Source organism: Artemia franciscana, chromosome 9 (assembly GCF_032884065.1).
Source record: "Artemia franciscana chromosome 9, ASM3288406v1, whole genome shotgun sequence".
In the NCBI taxonomy this organism is placed as follows: Eukaryota; Metazoa; Arthropoda; class Branchiopoda; order Anostraca; family Artemiidae; genus Artemia; species Artemia franciscana.
In genome coordinates this window covers 15,837,371-15,852,050 of record NC_088871.1, presented here as the reverse complement: position 1 = coordinate 15,852,050, position 14,680 = coordinate 15,837,371, and the positions used below count along the sequence as shown (strand labels likewise).

The 14,680-nt window shown below is 34.2% G+C and overlaps 1 protein-coding gene across 27 annotated transcripts in view; it reads left to right on the top strand.

The window, feature by feature from the left end:
• The window catches only part of LOC136031053 (collagen alpha-1(XVIII) chain-like), a 442,617-nt gene extending 429,329 nt beyond the window's left edge, over nucleotides 1-13,288 (top strand). For all 27 annotated transcript variants that reach the window (XM_065710278.1, XM_065710277.1, XM_065710270.1 and 24 more), the window contains 2 exons: nucleotides 2,733-2,848; nucleotides 7,694-13,288. In XM_065710278.1, the coding sequence (XP_065566350.1) occupies nucleotides 2,733-2,848; nucleotides 7,694-7,982 (405 nt within the window). In that variant the 3' untranslated portion in view covers nucleotides 7,983-13,288. The remainder of the gene's footprint in view (nucleotides 1-2,732; nucleotides 2,849-7,693) is intronic.
• The last annotated feature ends 1,392 nt before the right edge of the window (nucleotides 13,289-14,680 follow it).

Below are 14,680 nucleotides of genomic sequence, written 5' to 3'. Positions count from 1 at the left end.
ATATACCTTCAACATCTTTGTTGGATTTAGCTACCATGTCACACCTAGCCTATGCTGGTGAGCATTTAGTTGTAAGTAGATCTGAGAATATTCTTTCAAGATTAGTAACTGACATCAGTAAAGCATTTTCACGTATTGGCCTTTGTTTAAACGTTGATAAATGCGTCGGTTTCCTCTTCTTCTTTTCTCCTTCTTTAAAAAACAATTATGTCTCTTTTGTCTTATTTTGTGGTGGCTGGATATTAACATTATCGCTAAAAAAAAAAAAGAAAAAAAAGGGCTTTCCGTTCATGGCTAGTTTCTGACTCCAGACTGAAGATTAGAATTGGTTGCTCGAAGATTGTTGGTATTAGAGGGAAAAAAGCCGTAAAGATCCATGCAAATTATTTTTAGTTTTTTTGTGGCTATTCAATTTATTTTTTTCTGGGTTTTAGCCACTTTTGGAAGTGAAAGATCTTTGTCCTATTCTTATTCACTATCTCTGTTACTGTAAATTTTTGCTTTTGCTTCCGCCGTGGCACCGTATTCGGAGGATATTATATAAATTCGTGGTAAATTGTGTCTTTGGAAAAGTTCTTGTAGCAATCAAATGTATTAGCCCGCTAGAAATAAATAATTATTGTCATTATTGCATATGCTTGTCAATTTTTTCCCTAGATTTGCCGAACCATTTTGAAACAAATTTATATGAAACTACCGCAATTAACTTGTACACTAATAATGAACTAATAGTGAAAGAATACTGCTTTTGACGATGAAAGAATGAAAAATCTTTAAAAGTATTAACAGACAGTATTCCTTCTTTGTATAATAACTATACTATGAATAACTCGTGCATTTCCTCAGCTGCATTTCCTAGTTGATGGAAAATTGCATGTGCAATACCGGTATATAAAAAGGAGATAAATCTAATGTAAATAACTATCACCCGATTGTGGCTCTGTCACCATTGTGTGAAGACATGGAGAACATTTTAAAAGGCAGGATTTCGTCTTATTGAGATAAAATGAATTTCTTTACGAAGTATCAGTTTGCATTTCGTGTAGGCCATTCGACAGAACAAGTGATTGCACCTTCTTTTTATAGTGAAATGATTTCCTGGATAATAATTACCATTTGTCGACCGTGTTCGTTGATATTAAATAAAGCATTTGACACTCTAAACCATGCTATACTTTTTAAGCAAATGGAAAATGCAGGTAAACGAGGGAGGGCACTATAGATAATAGAATCATTTCTTTCTTATCCTGGCAGATTGAGGTGGGTGTTTGTAGTCATTTGTCAAGCATGGATGACCTTGATGATAACGGTGTCCTACAGGGCTTTGTCCTAGGTCCTCTTTTATTTTTGATATATATGAATGATCTTCCAAGATGCCTGGATGACCTTGATGATATTGGTGTCCCACAGGGCTCTGTACTAGGTCCTATTTTTTTCTTGGAATATATTAATGATCTTCCAAGATAACTGTATGAGAACAATGGTTTTTAGATTCAATTTGCTGATGACACAGCTTTAGCCGTTAAAGCGAGGAACTCATCTACATTATTTCAAACTTTTATCAAACATTTATCAACACGTTTACTTAGCCAGTGTCTCATCTATAACTCTTTAGTGGTGAATTCTACGAAAACTAATTTTGTAATTTTTGATTGTTTGGAATATGGTATTCGAAAAATTTAATGCTAAGAGCTCAAAATTTCTGTATTTAAGATACAGAGGGTTGATCCATACCACTATTTGGGAGTTTTCTTGACCAGCTCCCGTCATTTCAGATTCATTTTGACCATTTATGCGTAAAACTTGCATAAAATATAAGTTTTATGCATCTGGTAAAACACATTTACCATATTCAGTTTCGAAAATGATTCTCACTCTGCGATTACATCTTTTTTAGATTAATTTGCGTAAGATGATGTGTCAAAATACTTTTTGGATAGCATATAAAACCACTTCAGGTACTTCAAAATAAAGCAATAACAATGCTAGAAAATTTGTACATGGCCTTTAGAACTTAAATATCAATCGGAGAAAGAGACATTGTTTTTTTTTTCTTGAATATTTCAGACTTGAAGCGTATAAGAGAAGTGCATTATAGCGACAAGCATTACTGCTTACCGTTTGATATATTAAAAAATAAATACATTTTAACATACAAAAGCCTGGTAACTATTTCTGTGAGAGGTCTCTGTTGATTCTGTCTCCTTTTTCGGTTCTTAGACATTCTAGAACGTATCAACTCCTGTCGATTCGGAAAGATCTAGGTTTTCAGTTAGGAATCCTAAGAGACTTAATCCCTTTAGTAAGTCATATGGGCATAACCAGTACAGTCTGAAAAAAAATATTAGGTACCATTTATTGAGCTTTGGTGATGGAACACAAGTCCTTTACGTAGTTTTGTTTTATTATTTTGTTTTATTTACTCACGTTGGGGGCCTTGTGCAATGCTAGCCTGGCTTTTCTTTTTCTTTTAGCCTTTCATTTTCTGATTTTGTGGTCTGCTTTGATTTATTCGTTTACTTTTTATTGTCTTGATTGTTATTTGGTGTATTCAATCCTTAAGTTTTTTCCCCCAATAATTATGGCTTTTGCCCCTCATTAAGGGGTATGACCATTTTGGTTTTATGTTAAATCGAAAAAAAAAAACAAAAAGAAATGCAAATGAACTACGAGAATTAACTGACATATTTTCAAAATATCACTACAGATAATATTTTTTTCTTAAATTTAAGGGCGACATATTGTTTGATTCATGGAGTCAAATCTTTGATGGTGCCGGTGGAGAAATCAGTCAAAATTCACGTATTTACAGCTTTGATGGAAAAGACATTCTCACCGATTCAAACTGGTAAACTTTTGATTCTTTCTTCTGAACTGTATAAACATCTGTTACATTTAGTTTCGCCAGAAACATTATTTAGGCCAGGACTGGAGGAGGGGGGGGCATAAATTTATAAGGTTTCAATCAAAGGAGAAAATTCTTGTATGTTGGCTTCTAAAAACACAAATGGAAAGGAAGCTTCTGAGTTAAGGACTTTGAGCTAACTGTTATATTACTTTCCTGTCAATATTGAACAACTTGTATACTGTGGTGTCTCCAAAGTTACTGTTTTTATATACAACATGTTGTTGTCGTATGTGACTGTTGTTCTATACAAACGTTATTGATAGACTTTTCTACTCCCAAGTGAAAAAAAATCTATAGCCAAAAGCTGCAAAATCCTGAAAAATAGGTAAATCACCAGTGTTAAAGAGTATGTCCAGGGGAAAAAGAACATCTCTAAATTAGAATCGCCCCCAAAAGTCAATACTTCGCGTTGGTATAATTTAAAGATCCCCGAAGTTTGGTTATAAAACCACCTCTAAAGCTCTTACTACCACGACAAATGTTCAAGTTGGAGCAGGAAAGTGCGTAATGTCAATACAACCGTGAGTTAAATCAGGGCTTCTTAAACTTTTTTATATAGCGACCCCCCTTCAAGCTTAGGAAATTTTAAACGACCCCCTCCTCCATATAATGAAATATATATTAACCGTAGATGTAGATGTAATATCGCACTATTTTAAAATGTGAATAAAATAAGGATTAAAGAATACGTACCCATTCATTTCACATATATATAATTGGAAACGTTGACGGGATATCGGTCGTAATAAAACACAATAAATAAAATAACATAAAACTATATCTATATATTCAATAGAAAAAATAAACTTTTGTAACAATTTTTTAATAAAAACATATTATTAACATCAAACAATATTAATATGACGGATGTGATTGTTTATTTTTACACAAATAATTAAATCTAGGCTCAATTTGAGTTAGTGCAGATCGTAATAAATTTTCAACGTTTATTAAAGTTGAACGGTATTTTGATTTTATGTAAGTTAATGTGGAAAAGGCTGATTCACATAAATAAGCTGTACAAAATGGCAGTAATTTGTTCATTGCCATTTCCGATAGTAGGGGATATTCTGATTTGATTTCTATCCAAGATTCATGCACAGGCACTTGAGAAAATCTGAGTCGCAAGGTAGTATCACTTGTTAATTCGGCAAATTCTTCTTGTGCTTTTAAGTTTAAAAAATTAATTTCTTCCATTTCAATTGAAAATGGATTGCAAATCCATTGTTGTGTATCGATATCATTGGGAAAATACCTGTGCATGTAAACTTCCATATGCTTCAAATGATTAACTATAATTTTTGTTATAGGAGTATCTTTTTTTGAAATATTGTTACTTCATACTCGTCTATAACTATACTCGTCAGTAAATGGAGACATTTCGAGCGATCCACTTTTCACTCTGTTCTTCCATATAAGAATTTTTTTAACAAAGGCCTCAAGTTTATTTTTTAACATAAACATATAAACGCAGACTCCCTACATTGATAAATTCATATAATTGATTTTATCAAAAATATCTGCCAAATAACATAGCTTGAGAAGCCATAAATTATCGTGAAAATAATCGGCCAAATTAGAATTTTGCTCTGTTAGAAATATAAGAACTTCATCTTTTAAAGTTAATAATCGTTTCAAACTTCGACCTCTTGATAGCCACCTAACTTCAGCATGTAGCAATAAACTTGTATAATCCGAATCCATATCAATGCACAAAGTTTTAAACAATCGACTATTAAATGCTCGACTTTTAATAAAGTTAATGATTATGACTGCATCAAAAAACACAGGGTTTAATTCTGGTGCAATTTTTTTAACAACAAGTGCCTCTCGGTGAATCATACAATGTGTAAATGTAATATGATCATTTTCAGCTTTAACAAATGCTGTAAAACCAAGATCTTGTCCGGTCATTGCTGCAGCACCGTCCGTGCACAAACCAACACAATTTTTCAAATTTAATCCTTTTTTTTCAAAAAACTCATTTTCTTTTTTATATATATCTTTTCCACGAGTATGACCTTCCAGAGGACAACAAAACAGTATATTTTCATGAATGCTTCCCTCATAAATATATCTTACAAAAAGTAACAACTGTGCCATTTGTGAAATGTCTGTCGACTCGTCCAGTTGTATTGCAAACTTTGAGCTGTCTTTAAGCCTTATAAGAAGCTGTTGAAATTGATCATTGTTAATGTCTGACATTCTTTTGGACACAGTGTCATTTGATAATGGGATATTACTAATTTCAGCAGCATACTATTTTCCATGAACAATTTCAGACATTCTTATAGCTGCAGGTAGTAAAAGTTGCTCTCCAATAGTAAAAGGCTTTTTCGTTTTTGCTATCAAATACGAAACTTCATACGAAGCCAATAGATATTTATCATTCAAAGTAATATACTTCTCCAAAGTGTTCTTTTCTTCATTTGATGTTTGCAAAAAACGCTCAAAATATTCTATTGGCTTTTTTGATAAAGTTGCATGTTTAGTATACAAATGTCGTTGCAGTTTTGACGGTTTCATGCTTTCTGCAGCCAAAACTTCTTTGCAAATTAAGCACACTGGTTGTTCTTCATTGTTGTGAGAAGAGCATGTGAAGCCATACTGCAAATATGATTCGTCATATTTTATTTTTCTTGTTTTGCTAGAAGTCGGATTTGAAGCACTGCAACTTGGTTGTGACGACGTGGCCGACGTCCTAGTTGGAATTTTAATTAGCCATTTATCCATGATAGTTAAATAATGATAAAGAATTAAACAAAATGTAGTTGAACTTGAACGTAATAATTAAAAACACCAACTGAAAATTACACAGTAAATACACACATTTCACTACGAAGACAAAGCTGAGTCCAAACTGAAGTACAAACAGTATGTGTAAGCTGTAAGGCGACGCGGCGTCTGGGTACTTATAATCACTAAGTTATCTTGCAAACACTGACGCCGGCGGCCAGACATCAATGTCGAAGGTTCAGTTGAAAATCGAGGAGCGCGTTGTATTTATTAGTTTAAATGCTACTTCCATATTTTCATTTATAGGCCCTACATAACAGTTTTGCATTGCCACTTCTTTAAAAAAAAAGTTATAATAAAACTACAATAGTATTTTGTATGATTTTTATTTGTATTTATATTTGTACGTAGTGTGTATACTAATTTTAAAATTTTATTTATAATGATTGAAAAGTATCAGATCTTTGCGACCCCCTTTCAGTAGTCTCGCGACCCCCCTGGGGGTCGCGACCCACAGTTTAAGAAGCCCTGAGTTAAATTATAGCTGGAAGCAAAAATTCCTTTAACTCCGATATTTAACCTCTTAATATTCCTCCTTTTGAAGGATACCAGGACTAGAACTAGAAGCTGGATCTTCCCAAATTATGAAGTAACTTTAAACTCAATAGTATTTATCTCCCTTGCTCGAAAATAGGGAAAAGCTACACAACCTAGATGTGTTTGTCACAATGTGTAAAACAGAATGAACTAAAGTGACTTATTTTTTCCCTTGAGGCAGACACTGCAAGACGTCTATGCCAGTCGAGGCTCCAGTGCCAGTAGGGTGATAGGTGCTGCGCTAAAGCAAAGGGTTTATTTGTCTGTTATTTTCCATTATATCTTACATTTTCGGGGGAAGCCCCGGCTGCTAGATTCCTTTGAGCCATGACTTGAGCACGACATACTATTCCTACTACTGGGTATTCACTGCGAATTTGGTAGTTGGATTCTCTTATCAACCGAAGAAAAATAATAATAAGTATTAATCACTCACTGCAATTCAATTTTACTTTCTAACTATAGTAATCTCCTTTAGATTGTAAAATCTTATACTATCGTGGTAATATGATATTCAATCGACATTGCTTTTCATCGAATCTGAAATGGTGATGCTCAAACTAATATTGGAGATTCCTGTAAAGTAACGATGCATGACAACAACAAACATAGCGATAGTGAATCTAATATTGAGGACTTCTGGGCTTTAATGATACAATACGATATGAACTGATATTTAACGTTGATACAATACGATATTCAACAAATATTTGGAATTTCCATGAATATATTTACGTAATGGGAGTAATGCTGTAAAAAGCGAAAATAACGAAAAATATTACCTCAAGTGGAGTAAATCTCTGAAACACAAATGCACAAAGTGTAAGTGCAAAAAGCACACAACCATGTTTGTCAACCTGCTGCAATAATATTTTTTGTTGGATCACCAGGACCATAAACCATATAGGATAAACTCTTTTGCTTGACAAAATTTTATATATGCTCCTCAGATATCGATTCTTCAAGTCAGAGCAAATTCTCACTAATTGGTCGTGATACAATCTCCAATTTGACAGGTTACACCAATTTGGCAGGCTACCTTAATTTCTTAATCTTAACCAGTTACCTAAACTCCTCAGCAACCTCTGGGAAAACAGTATTACGACGTGATTATAACTAAGGAAAAGAATACCTGGAACGCTGAGAGTATCATCACTCTCTTAAAGGAAAAAAGGTTTTATTTGGGCTAAAACTTTATACTTTCGATCTATGGTAAACTCTTCTGACCAAACATGTCAAAACAAAATAGATTAAATGGATTAGAATGACTATTAAGATATGGTTTTGTTTCTGATTTTAAAATGTCCGCCTGTTCAAAAGTTGTACGAAGCCCATTTGTTTCTTTTGTTTCGAAAGTTTCGCAAATTTTAACGTAGCATTTAATAGTAAGTGGATAATAATACCTGTTAAAAAAATAATATAGCGTAAACTTAAATTGATCCAAAATTCCAGGCCAACAAAATCTATTTGGCATGGTGCCAGACAGTCGGGAGAGAGAGCAACCGACTTTTCCTGCAAGAAATGGAAAACAAGAAGCTCCGAAACAGTAGGACTGGGCTCATCCCTACTCAGTGGGAAGATTTTGTTGCAAGAAGAATACCCATGCAGTAATGCCCATATTATACTTTGTGTTGAAGGGACTAGTCAACTATATGGTAGGAGAAAACGAAGCGTTAGTGATGTTATATTAAGTGAAAAGGAATACCTTGATGTTTTAGAAGATGACCATAGACAAGTGTAATAACTCTTAATGTCGTGTGCTTTACTGATACTCATAGTTCGACATAATGAACATTCGCATATCAGTATTATTACATTGATTTGTGTCAATAGTATTGAATTTTACTTGGTGCTATAGGATTAATTTTTAATAGAAGTTACAGTTTTCACTGCCAGGATCTAATCATTGACTTTTCAAGTGCCAAAATATGTACTTTTAATGATTCATTTTTGTGTCATGTGACTTGATTAGTAGCCTATGTTGTAAGCCACTTAATTGATAAAATTTAGGTTTTGCCGAATAGAAACCAAACACCTTTTAAAAAGCTCTGACGTAACGTTAGCCCAAAATCCATTGATCTATAATCAGAATTTATATTTGTTGCTCCATTTTTTATGGTCGGAGGAGGAGGGGGGTCATCCTATGTGCAAGATCTGGTAGGATGCATACATATTCAGAACTTTTGATAGTTCTTTAGACTGTTCATATGTCCCCCTGTATCCTTTTTGGAAATCTCTCAAATTGAAACTACCCTGCTTTACATGCTTTATGGAAAAGAGACGAGCAAATAAATTGGTTATATCAATAGACTGTATAGAATAAAATAGACTTAGAAGCAAGCCTCAGTTGTTAAATACCATATGTCAGTACTTTTTAAGTTACTGTAGTGAAATTGATAAGAACGTTAAAAAAAGGGGTTGGCGTCATGGCTTTATTTGACTACAACGAATATAAATGGATACAAGATAATTCAGAAAAGCAGAGAGAGATAGAGGGAGAGAGAAAAGAAAGCAAAATTACTTACTGGAAAAGAGACGAGCGAATAAATTGGTTAGATCAATAGACTGTATAGAATTAAATAGACTTAGAAGCAAGCCTCAGTTGTTAAATACCATATGTCAGTACTTTTTAAGTTACTGTAGTGAAATTGATAAGAACGTTAAAAAAAGGGGTTGGCGTCATGGCTTTATTTCACTCCAACGAATATAAATGGACACAAGATAATTCAGAAAATCAGAGAGAGATAGAAAGAGAGAAAAGAAAGCAAAATTTTACGGTTAGGTGTATTAAAAATTAAAAACAAGCTTTGTTAAATAAGAATACCTATTTTACGTTGTTTTCTTAAAATTGGAAGATTCTAAGGAATAAAACAAAGTCTCACATAAATTACGAGTTCATTTTGCTTGCGAAAGATAAATTGCATGGTAAAATTATTTTTAAAAGAAAGACATCGCTCCCCCTAAATTTCTAATTTGATTGTTAAATTTTAGTTCGTATTTGAATTTAAATTGACCAAACAAACCAGTATGACTTGCTAGATTTAAATGCGGCCTAGATTGATTCTTTTTTCTTCTTAAATGAGGCGTTAGGTAGATGAAAGCCAAAGGCAGGTTGTTTCACCGTTTTATTGCACTGGAAACATCAGTGGACATGATTAGGACCTATTAAAATAGGCAATTCAGCAACCTTACACTTGAAGCAGCGTGAGGATAACTAGTAGATGTCCCTCTTCTTTAGAATCTCAGTGGGTGACTTAAATCCCAGTTTAGCATAGTGAGGAGGGAGACTGGAATTCAAAATTGTATTGAATTGATCTGGTGTTTTGTCAAAGGAGCACGGTTTTGAGGGCAATGGTCTCCTCAAAAGGTAGATGGCATTCAAAAAAGATTTGCTGGATGATTTCACTAACTGAGAAGCAAGCGTGACATGACGGAGAAAGATATGACCACCATTTAAACAGAACACTATTGAGAACAAGGGCAACATATTTTAGCCTGAAATATAGAACTGTATGAAGCTTTAAATGAAAAGACGATGGCATCTGTTTACTATGACTTGTTTGAGTTCTTTGCCAAATTACATATCTTTTATTCAGGCTGGCAGAGAGCTTGGGGTTAAGGATTTGTGCATGGTGGCTAGTACAGCTGCTGTTCTATGATATTTGAAGCCCTTATGGCTTGAGACATGCTCAAAATAGGTCTGATTGCCTTTTGATTTGAATTTCGGAAAACTGTACTCAGTCAAGGGGGATGACGCACAATTGTGCAAATAAAATGGAAATCCTAACGTCGGATGATATACTTGAAGTTCTGATATATATAGGTTGGAAAGTAGAGGGCTCAAAATAGCTCTTTGACGAAGGCCCTTTGTAATGTGAACAGCTCCGAGGTTTACCTAAATTTTTGTTTTAATTACTTGAACATTTCTGTTAGAAAGTACTTCATAAAACAAGAAAAAGAGTAGGGAAAATCTAGGTTAATAATTATCTCTAGCAGTTTATCTTGCAGTACATTTACATATGCATCTCACCAATCAAACAGGACACCCATTGTGAAATGTCTCCTTTTGTGAGAGGTTCTAGCATCATTTTCCAGGAGGATAATGTTTTCTATAGAGCTATGGTCTTTTGCGAAGTCTGTTTGCTCTTTTGTAAGGATATTGTTTATTTCAGCTGAACGTTCAATTCTTGATAAGATTCGCCTTGAAGGACATGGCTGAGGGCAGGTAGGGCAGAGATGGGTCTATGAGGTAGGGCTATTGGATGGTTTAAAGTTATTCTAGACAGTAAAACCAAGAGCAATCTTCCAAGCATATAAAAACTATATTTTTTTTCTAATCAGATTTTAAAAACTCAGAAAAGTATTATGCATGACAACTGGGATCTCATAGACCCAATTAATTTGTTTTAGTAGGTGGGGTGTGAGGCAGAGTACAAAATTGTGGGTGACAGCTTCCGTGCTCTTTCTATATATGTCAGCAATAAATTTCACTTTCTTTTTAATAGTGATGATTGGAGATTCAGAAAGATGTGATATTTACGGGTACTAGATGGCTGCTTTCCACTGTTGAATGACGATACCGTGAATTTTTGAAACTGCGGTTCTAAAGCCAAGATCTGGACCACATGTAAACCTTTTTCTTTTCCTAAATATTGGTCTTATTTTGGCATATGTCTATTCACGCAAAATTGCTGGTGAAGATGATGGGTTCTTGTGAAACAATTTGTGAATATTCCTATTAGCCTGTGTAGTAACCCTACACTTTTCTTAGATCCCTTGCAGTCCTGGAATATTTTCAAACTAGTTTTAGGTACGGCAGAATTACCTGCCTGTAGCGGAATTATTTCCATATCAGCTTCAATGGAATGGGCAGCCGAATATATTGAGACATAGCTGAAATCCACTTTCTTCAAGATATCTTGGAAAAGGGGCAAGTTGCCTTTGCAATTGATAGGGGTCAGTTTAGGAGTGCTGCATAATCTTGAATGGATCTTTGTATAGCAGAGTGATCTGATTGTCTTCTATAGCAACATAAACAGTTTAAACAGCATATATGGCCGTCAAACATCAAAGCCTTTAACTATATTTTGTGAACCTGTTCCTCATACGTAGCAAGTTTTGTTACTAGCAGGAAAAGGGGTTTTGGCTCTGACTATTTTACAAATCAAAACAAATATCGTGGAAACTACTGGTAAAAGTAAAACTTCTGGATGCGATCTTACAAAAATATAGATTAATAGCTTCGTTTATCTAATACTCCTAGAAATATATTAATATCTTAACTAAAACACCAGACGTTACGCTATAAGTGGCACTGCAGATTTTATTTTCTCTATATTTCCGTGTTATTTTATTAAAGATCTGAGTCTTATTAGTTTCCCACTTTACCTATCTGAGTGGTTATAACACTAGACTTATAATCCTTTATCTGTAAGGACCAGGATTCAAGTCCTGTGGTCATTGGCAATTTGGTTTAGAACGGGGGTCAGAGGCGTAACTGAAGGGCTCAGCCAGAGCCGACTCAGTTTTATATGGGTACCTGGAGAAATCTGGGGAAGTTAAACAGAAAGACTTTGCGAAAGCACTGAATCGCTGGTCCCCAATCCCAATTGCACTACCAGCTTGAAGGGCCATGAAACGGATATCAGCACCGTCAGTGGCGACTGTTAAGACAAATATCGTATTCTTTACCTTCACTTTTGCCGGTTCCCTATACTCTTTGAAATGAACAAATTTGATTCTCCATTATTGGTTGGTATATCTGGATATTGTTCTTTTTGCCTTATTGATGATTTACGTGTGAGGGGATAAAAAATTATTATTGTAATGCTGACCCTGCATTACGAAATATCTTGTTTACAAGGAGTATTAAAAAAAAATGTATGTAATATAAAAGACATGCGTCATTGAATATTCTGAGGGTGTGAGTTGGAAATTCTGGACTTCAAAAAATTCTTATGTTCCTTGGGTAATGGTTCACTTTTGCTAGCTGGTGGTTTCTAATAATTCATGAGCCATGGTATCTTTGGCCCATCCCAACAATAAGTTGGCTCAATGAACTAGCTCATTGGAGATCCCAATGAAGGGTAGTGTTTATCATACCCTTAGGGGAATTTTATCAAAATCATCTTTAAGTATAGCTTCAGATTTAAGATTAATCTCTCAAATTTAATTATTTTGACTTGGAAAATGGCGTGGATTCATATAATCAGTTTGCTATTAATACTGATTTTGTTCACTTTTTGGGGAGGGACTGTAGAAAACTTCTTAAATCCTCTTTAGAAAACCTTATTTATATAGCTTTCACATTTTTTTTTTTAGGTTTTCGGGAAATATTCTTGCCTTCAGTTTGTGAATGTTTTGTTGAGATTTGTGCCACTTAGAAACATTTCGAGGTGAAATTGTTTGAAGAGATCTGAGCTGTTTTCAATTTTTGGTTTTTCTCAGGCGAAAAATGTTTTTCATCATTATTTTATGAAGAACTAACCCAGACATTTGTTTTATGTTCATGTATTTTAATGAAACTTATAGACACTGTAATCGAAAGTCAGGCAAAGTTCTGAGCTGAGAAAAGGGAACCAATTTGGACTAAGAGCAGATGTGTGAGCTTTTCTTGGCTGATGGCAAATTTGATTTCTGAGCCTTTTAAGGATATTTTTCTTATTTATGAATATGGGGTATCCCTTCCCGTGTTTACCCCAGATTTTTTCAGGTACCCATTTAGAAGTGGTTCAACTCTGGCTGAGCTTACGTAGTCACACTGCCGACGGCTCCCGTCCCAAACCAAATAAACAACGTTTAACGTCTTAGCAATAAAAGTTATTGTCTTTGAAAAACCACGTTTCTCACAAATTGAAATAATTTTCCGAGAACGTATGCGCCTTTTGTCATGAGGTGCGAAAAAACTGTTTTATCTGTGTAACTCATTACGCTTTAGGAATGATTTTGACAGCTCATTACGCTTTAGGAATGATAGATGACAGATAAGAGCTAGTTGGTTGTGTCAGCTGTTTATATATTCCACAAATAAAGCTACAGTCATAATAATCTCCTGTTCAATTTTGTTTAACTTTTTTTATTCTGTCGGGCACGTGTAAAAGATTACGCTTCAAGAAGGCTCATGACTTCAGAAAAGGTATAAATTAACGGGTAAACTTTGTGGTAGATACAACTAATGGCAACTCCTAAAAATTCTTCAAACCTCTTGAACCCAAAGCGGCTTCTGCGCACATGCCTGGATTTAATTAGTCTTATTTCAGTTTTGCCTTGTTATTAAACTTCAACTTGCTTGTCTTCATTTGCATACGATTGTTAGGTTTTCACTGGCTTCATTGTCTTGCTGAAAGGAAAGGACAATAGATGTCAGTACGCCAAGATTTTCTTATAAGATAAGTAGTAGAGATACTAAGCTACCAAGTGCACACATAGAAGTGAAAAGAATTCATTTCATCACTGCTACCTAGAAGAAATGAAAAAAAGAGAAATACATCTTTAGATGCTAGGTAGCACTGGTGATGTTTCATTCGTAAGTTTAATTTCAAATGTATTGGCTATTTTTTTTTTATTGGCGAGGCAGGGACTTGTGACCCACTGGTTTACAATTCGATTACGCTACCCAGAGAACCTAGTGATTGAAAAGAGCAAAACCATACAAATATCTCTAAAATTTGTTTTGGTTTAAATAAGAGTCAAAGTAAAAATAAAGGAAACATTTGAACTTCAGATTAAGATGAGATCAGATTTTATGAATAGGATTCTCATTATGATCAAGTCAGCAAAGTAAGTTCTTCTTTTTGTCTTTCTGCTTCCCCTGCTTTTTCCATATTGCGAATAATCCTCTGCTTGTTATTATTTTTTCATTCTCTGCAATAAAAGTAGCTGGACTCTTACTTTCAATGTCTTTTAATTCCTTTAATGCCTCAAGTAACTGGGCTGAAGAAAAGTTTTGCAAGTTTTAGCTGATTGAAAAAAAAGATTTCCGCTAATGCTTACGAAAAACAATTTTAGTTCAGTTTATTTTTGTGGAAAAGAGCTTTCATGATCCAACAGGGTCAAAAGTATAAGTATCAGGCTTTCAAGAAAAGGTCGTTAGTCCTTTTCCAAATAAAATCTTTAGCTCAAATAGGCGTAGTCAATTCAAAATTAAATTATAATTAAATTACACTATATAAACAAAAACAATGCATATGTTCGAAAAATTTGCTTTCGTGATCCTTTGGTAGCTTCTTTGACACCCAATTCATTATTCCATATTTCCCAATCTCAACAATGTTTGTTTTCGAAATGACATTTCCCTTTAAGACTACAAAAATTTGTTTAACAGCAATTTGTTTTTAAAGTAGCATTTTACTATTAATACTAATCGAGATAACAGATACCATGGCTGAATCAGCTAGGAACAGACATTTTTTTCGCTAGCCAGTTTTTGCATAACGCGTT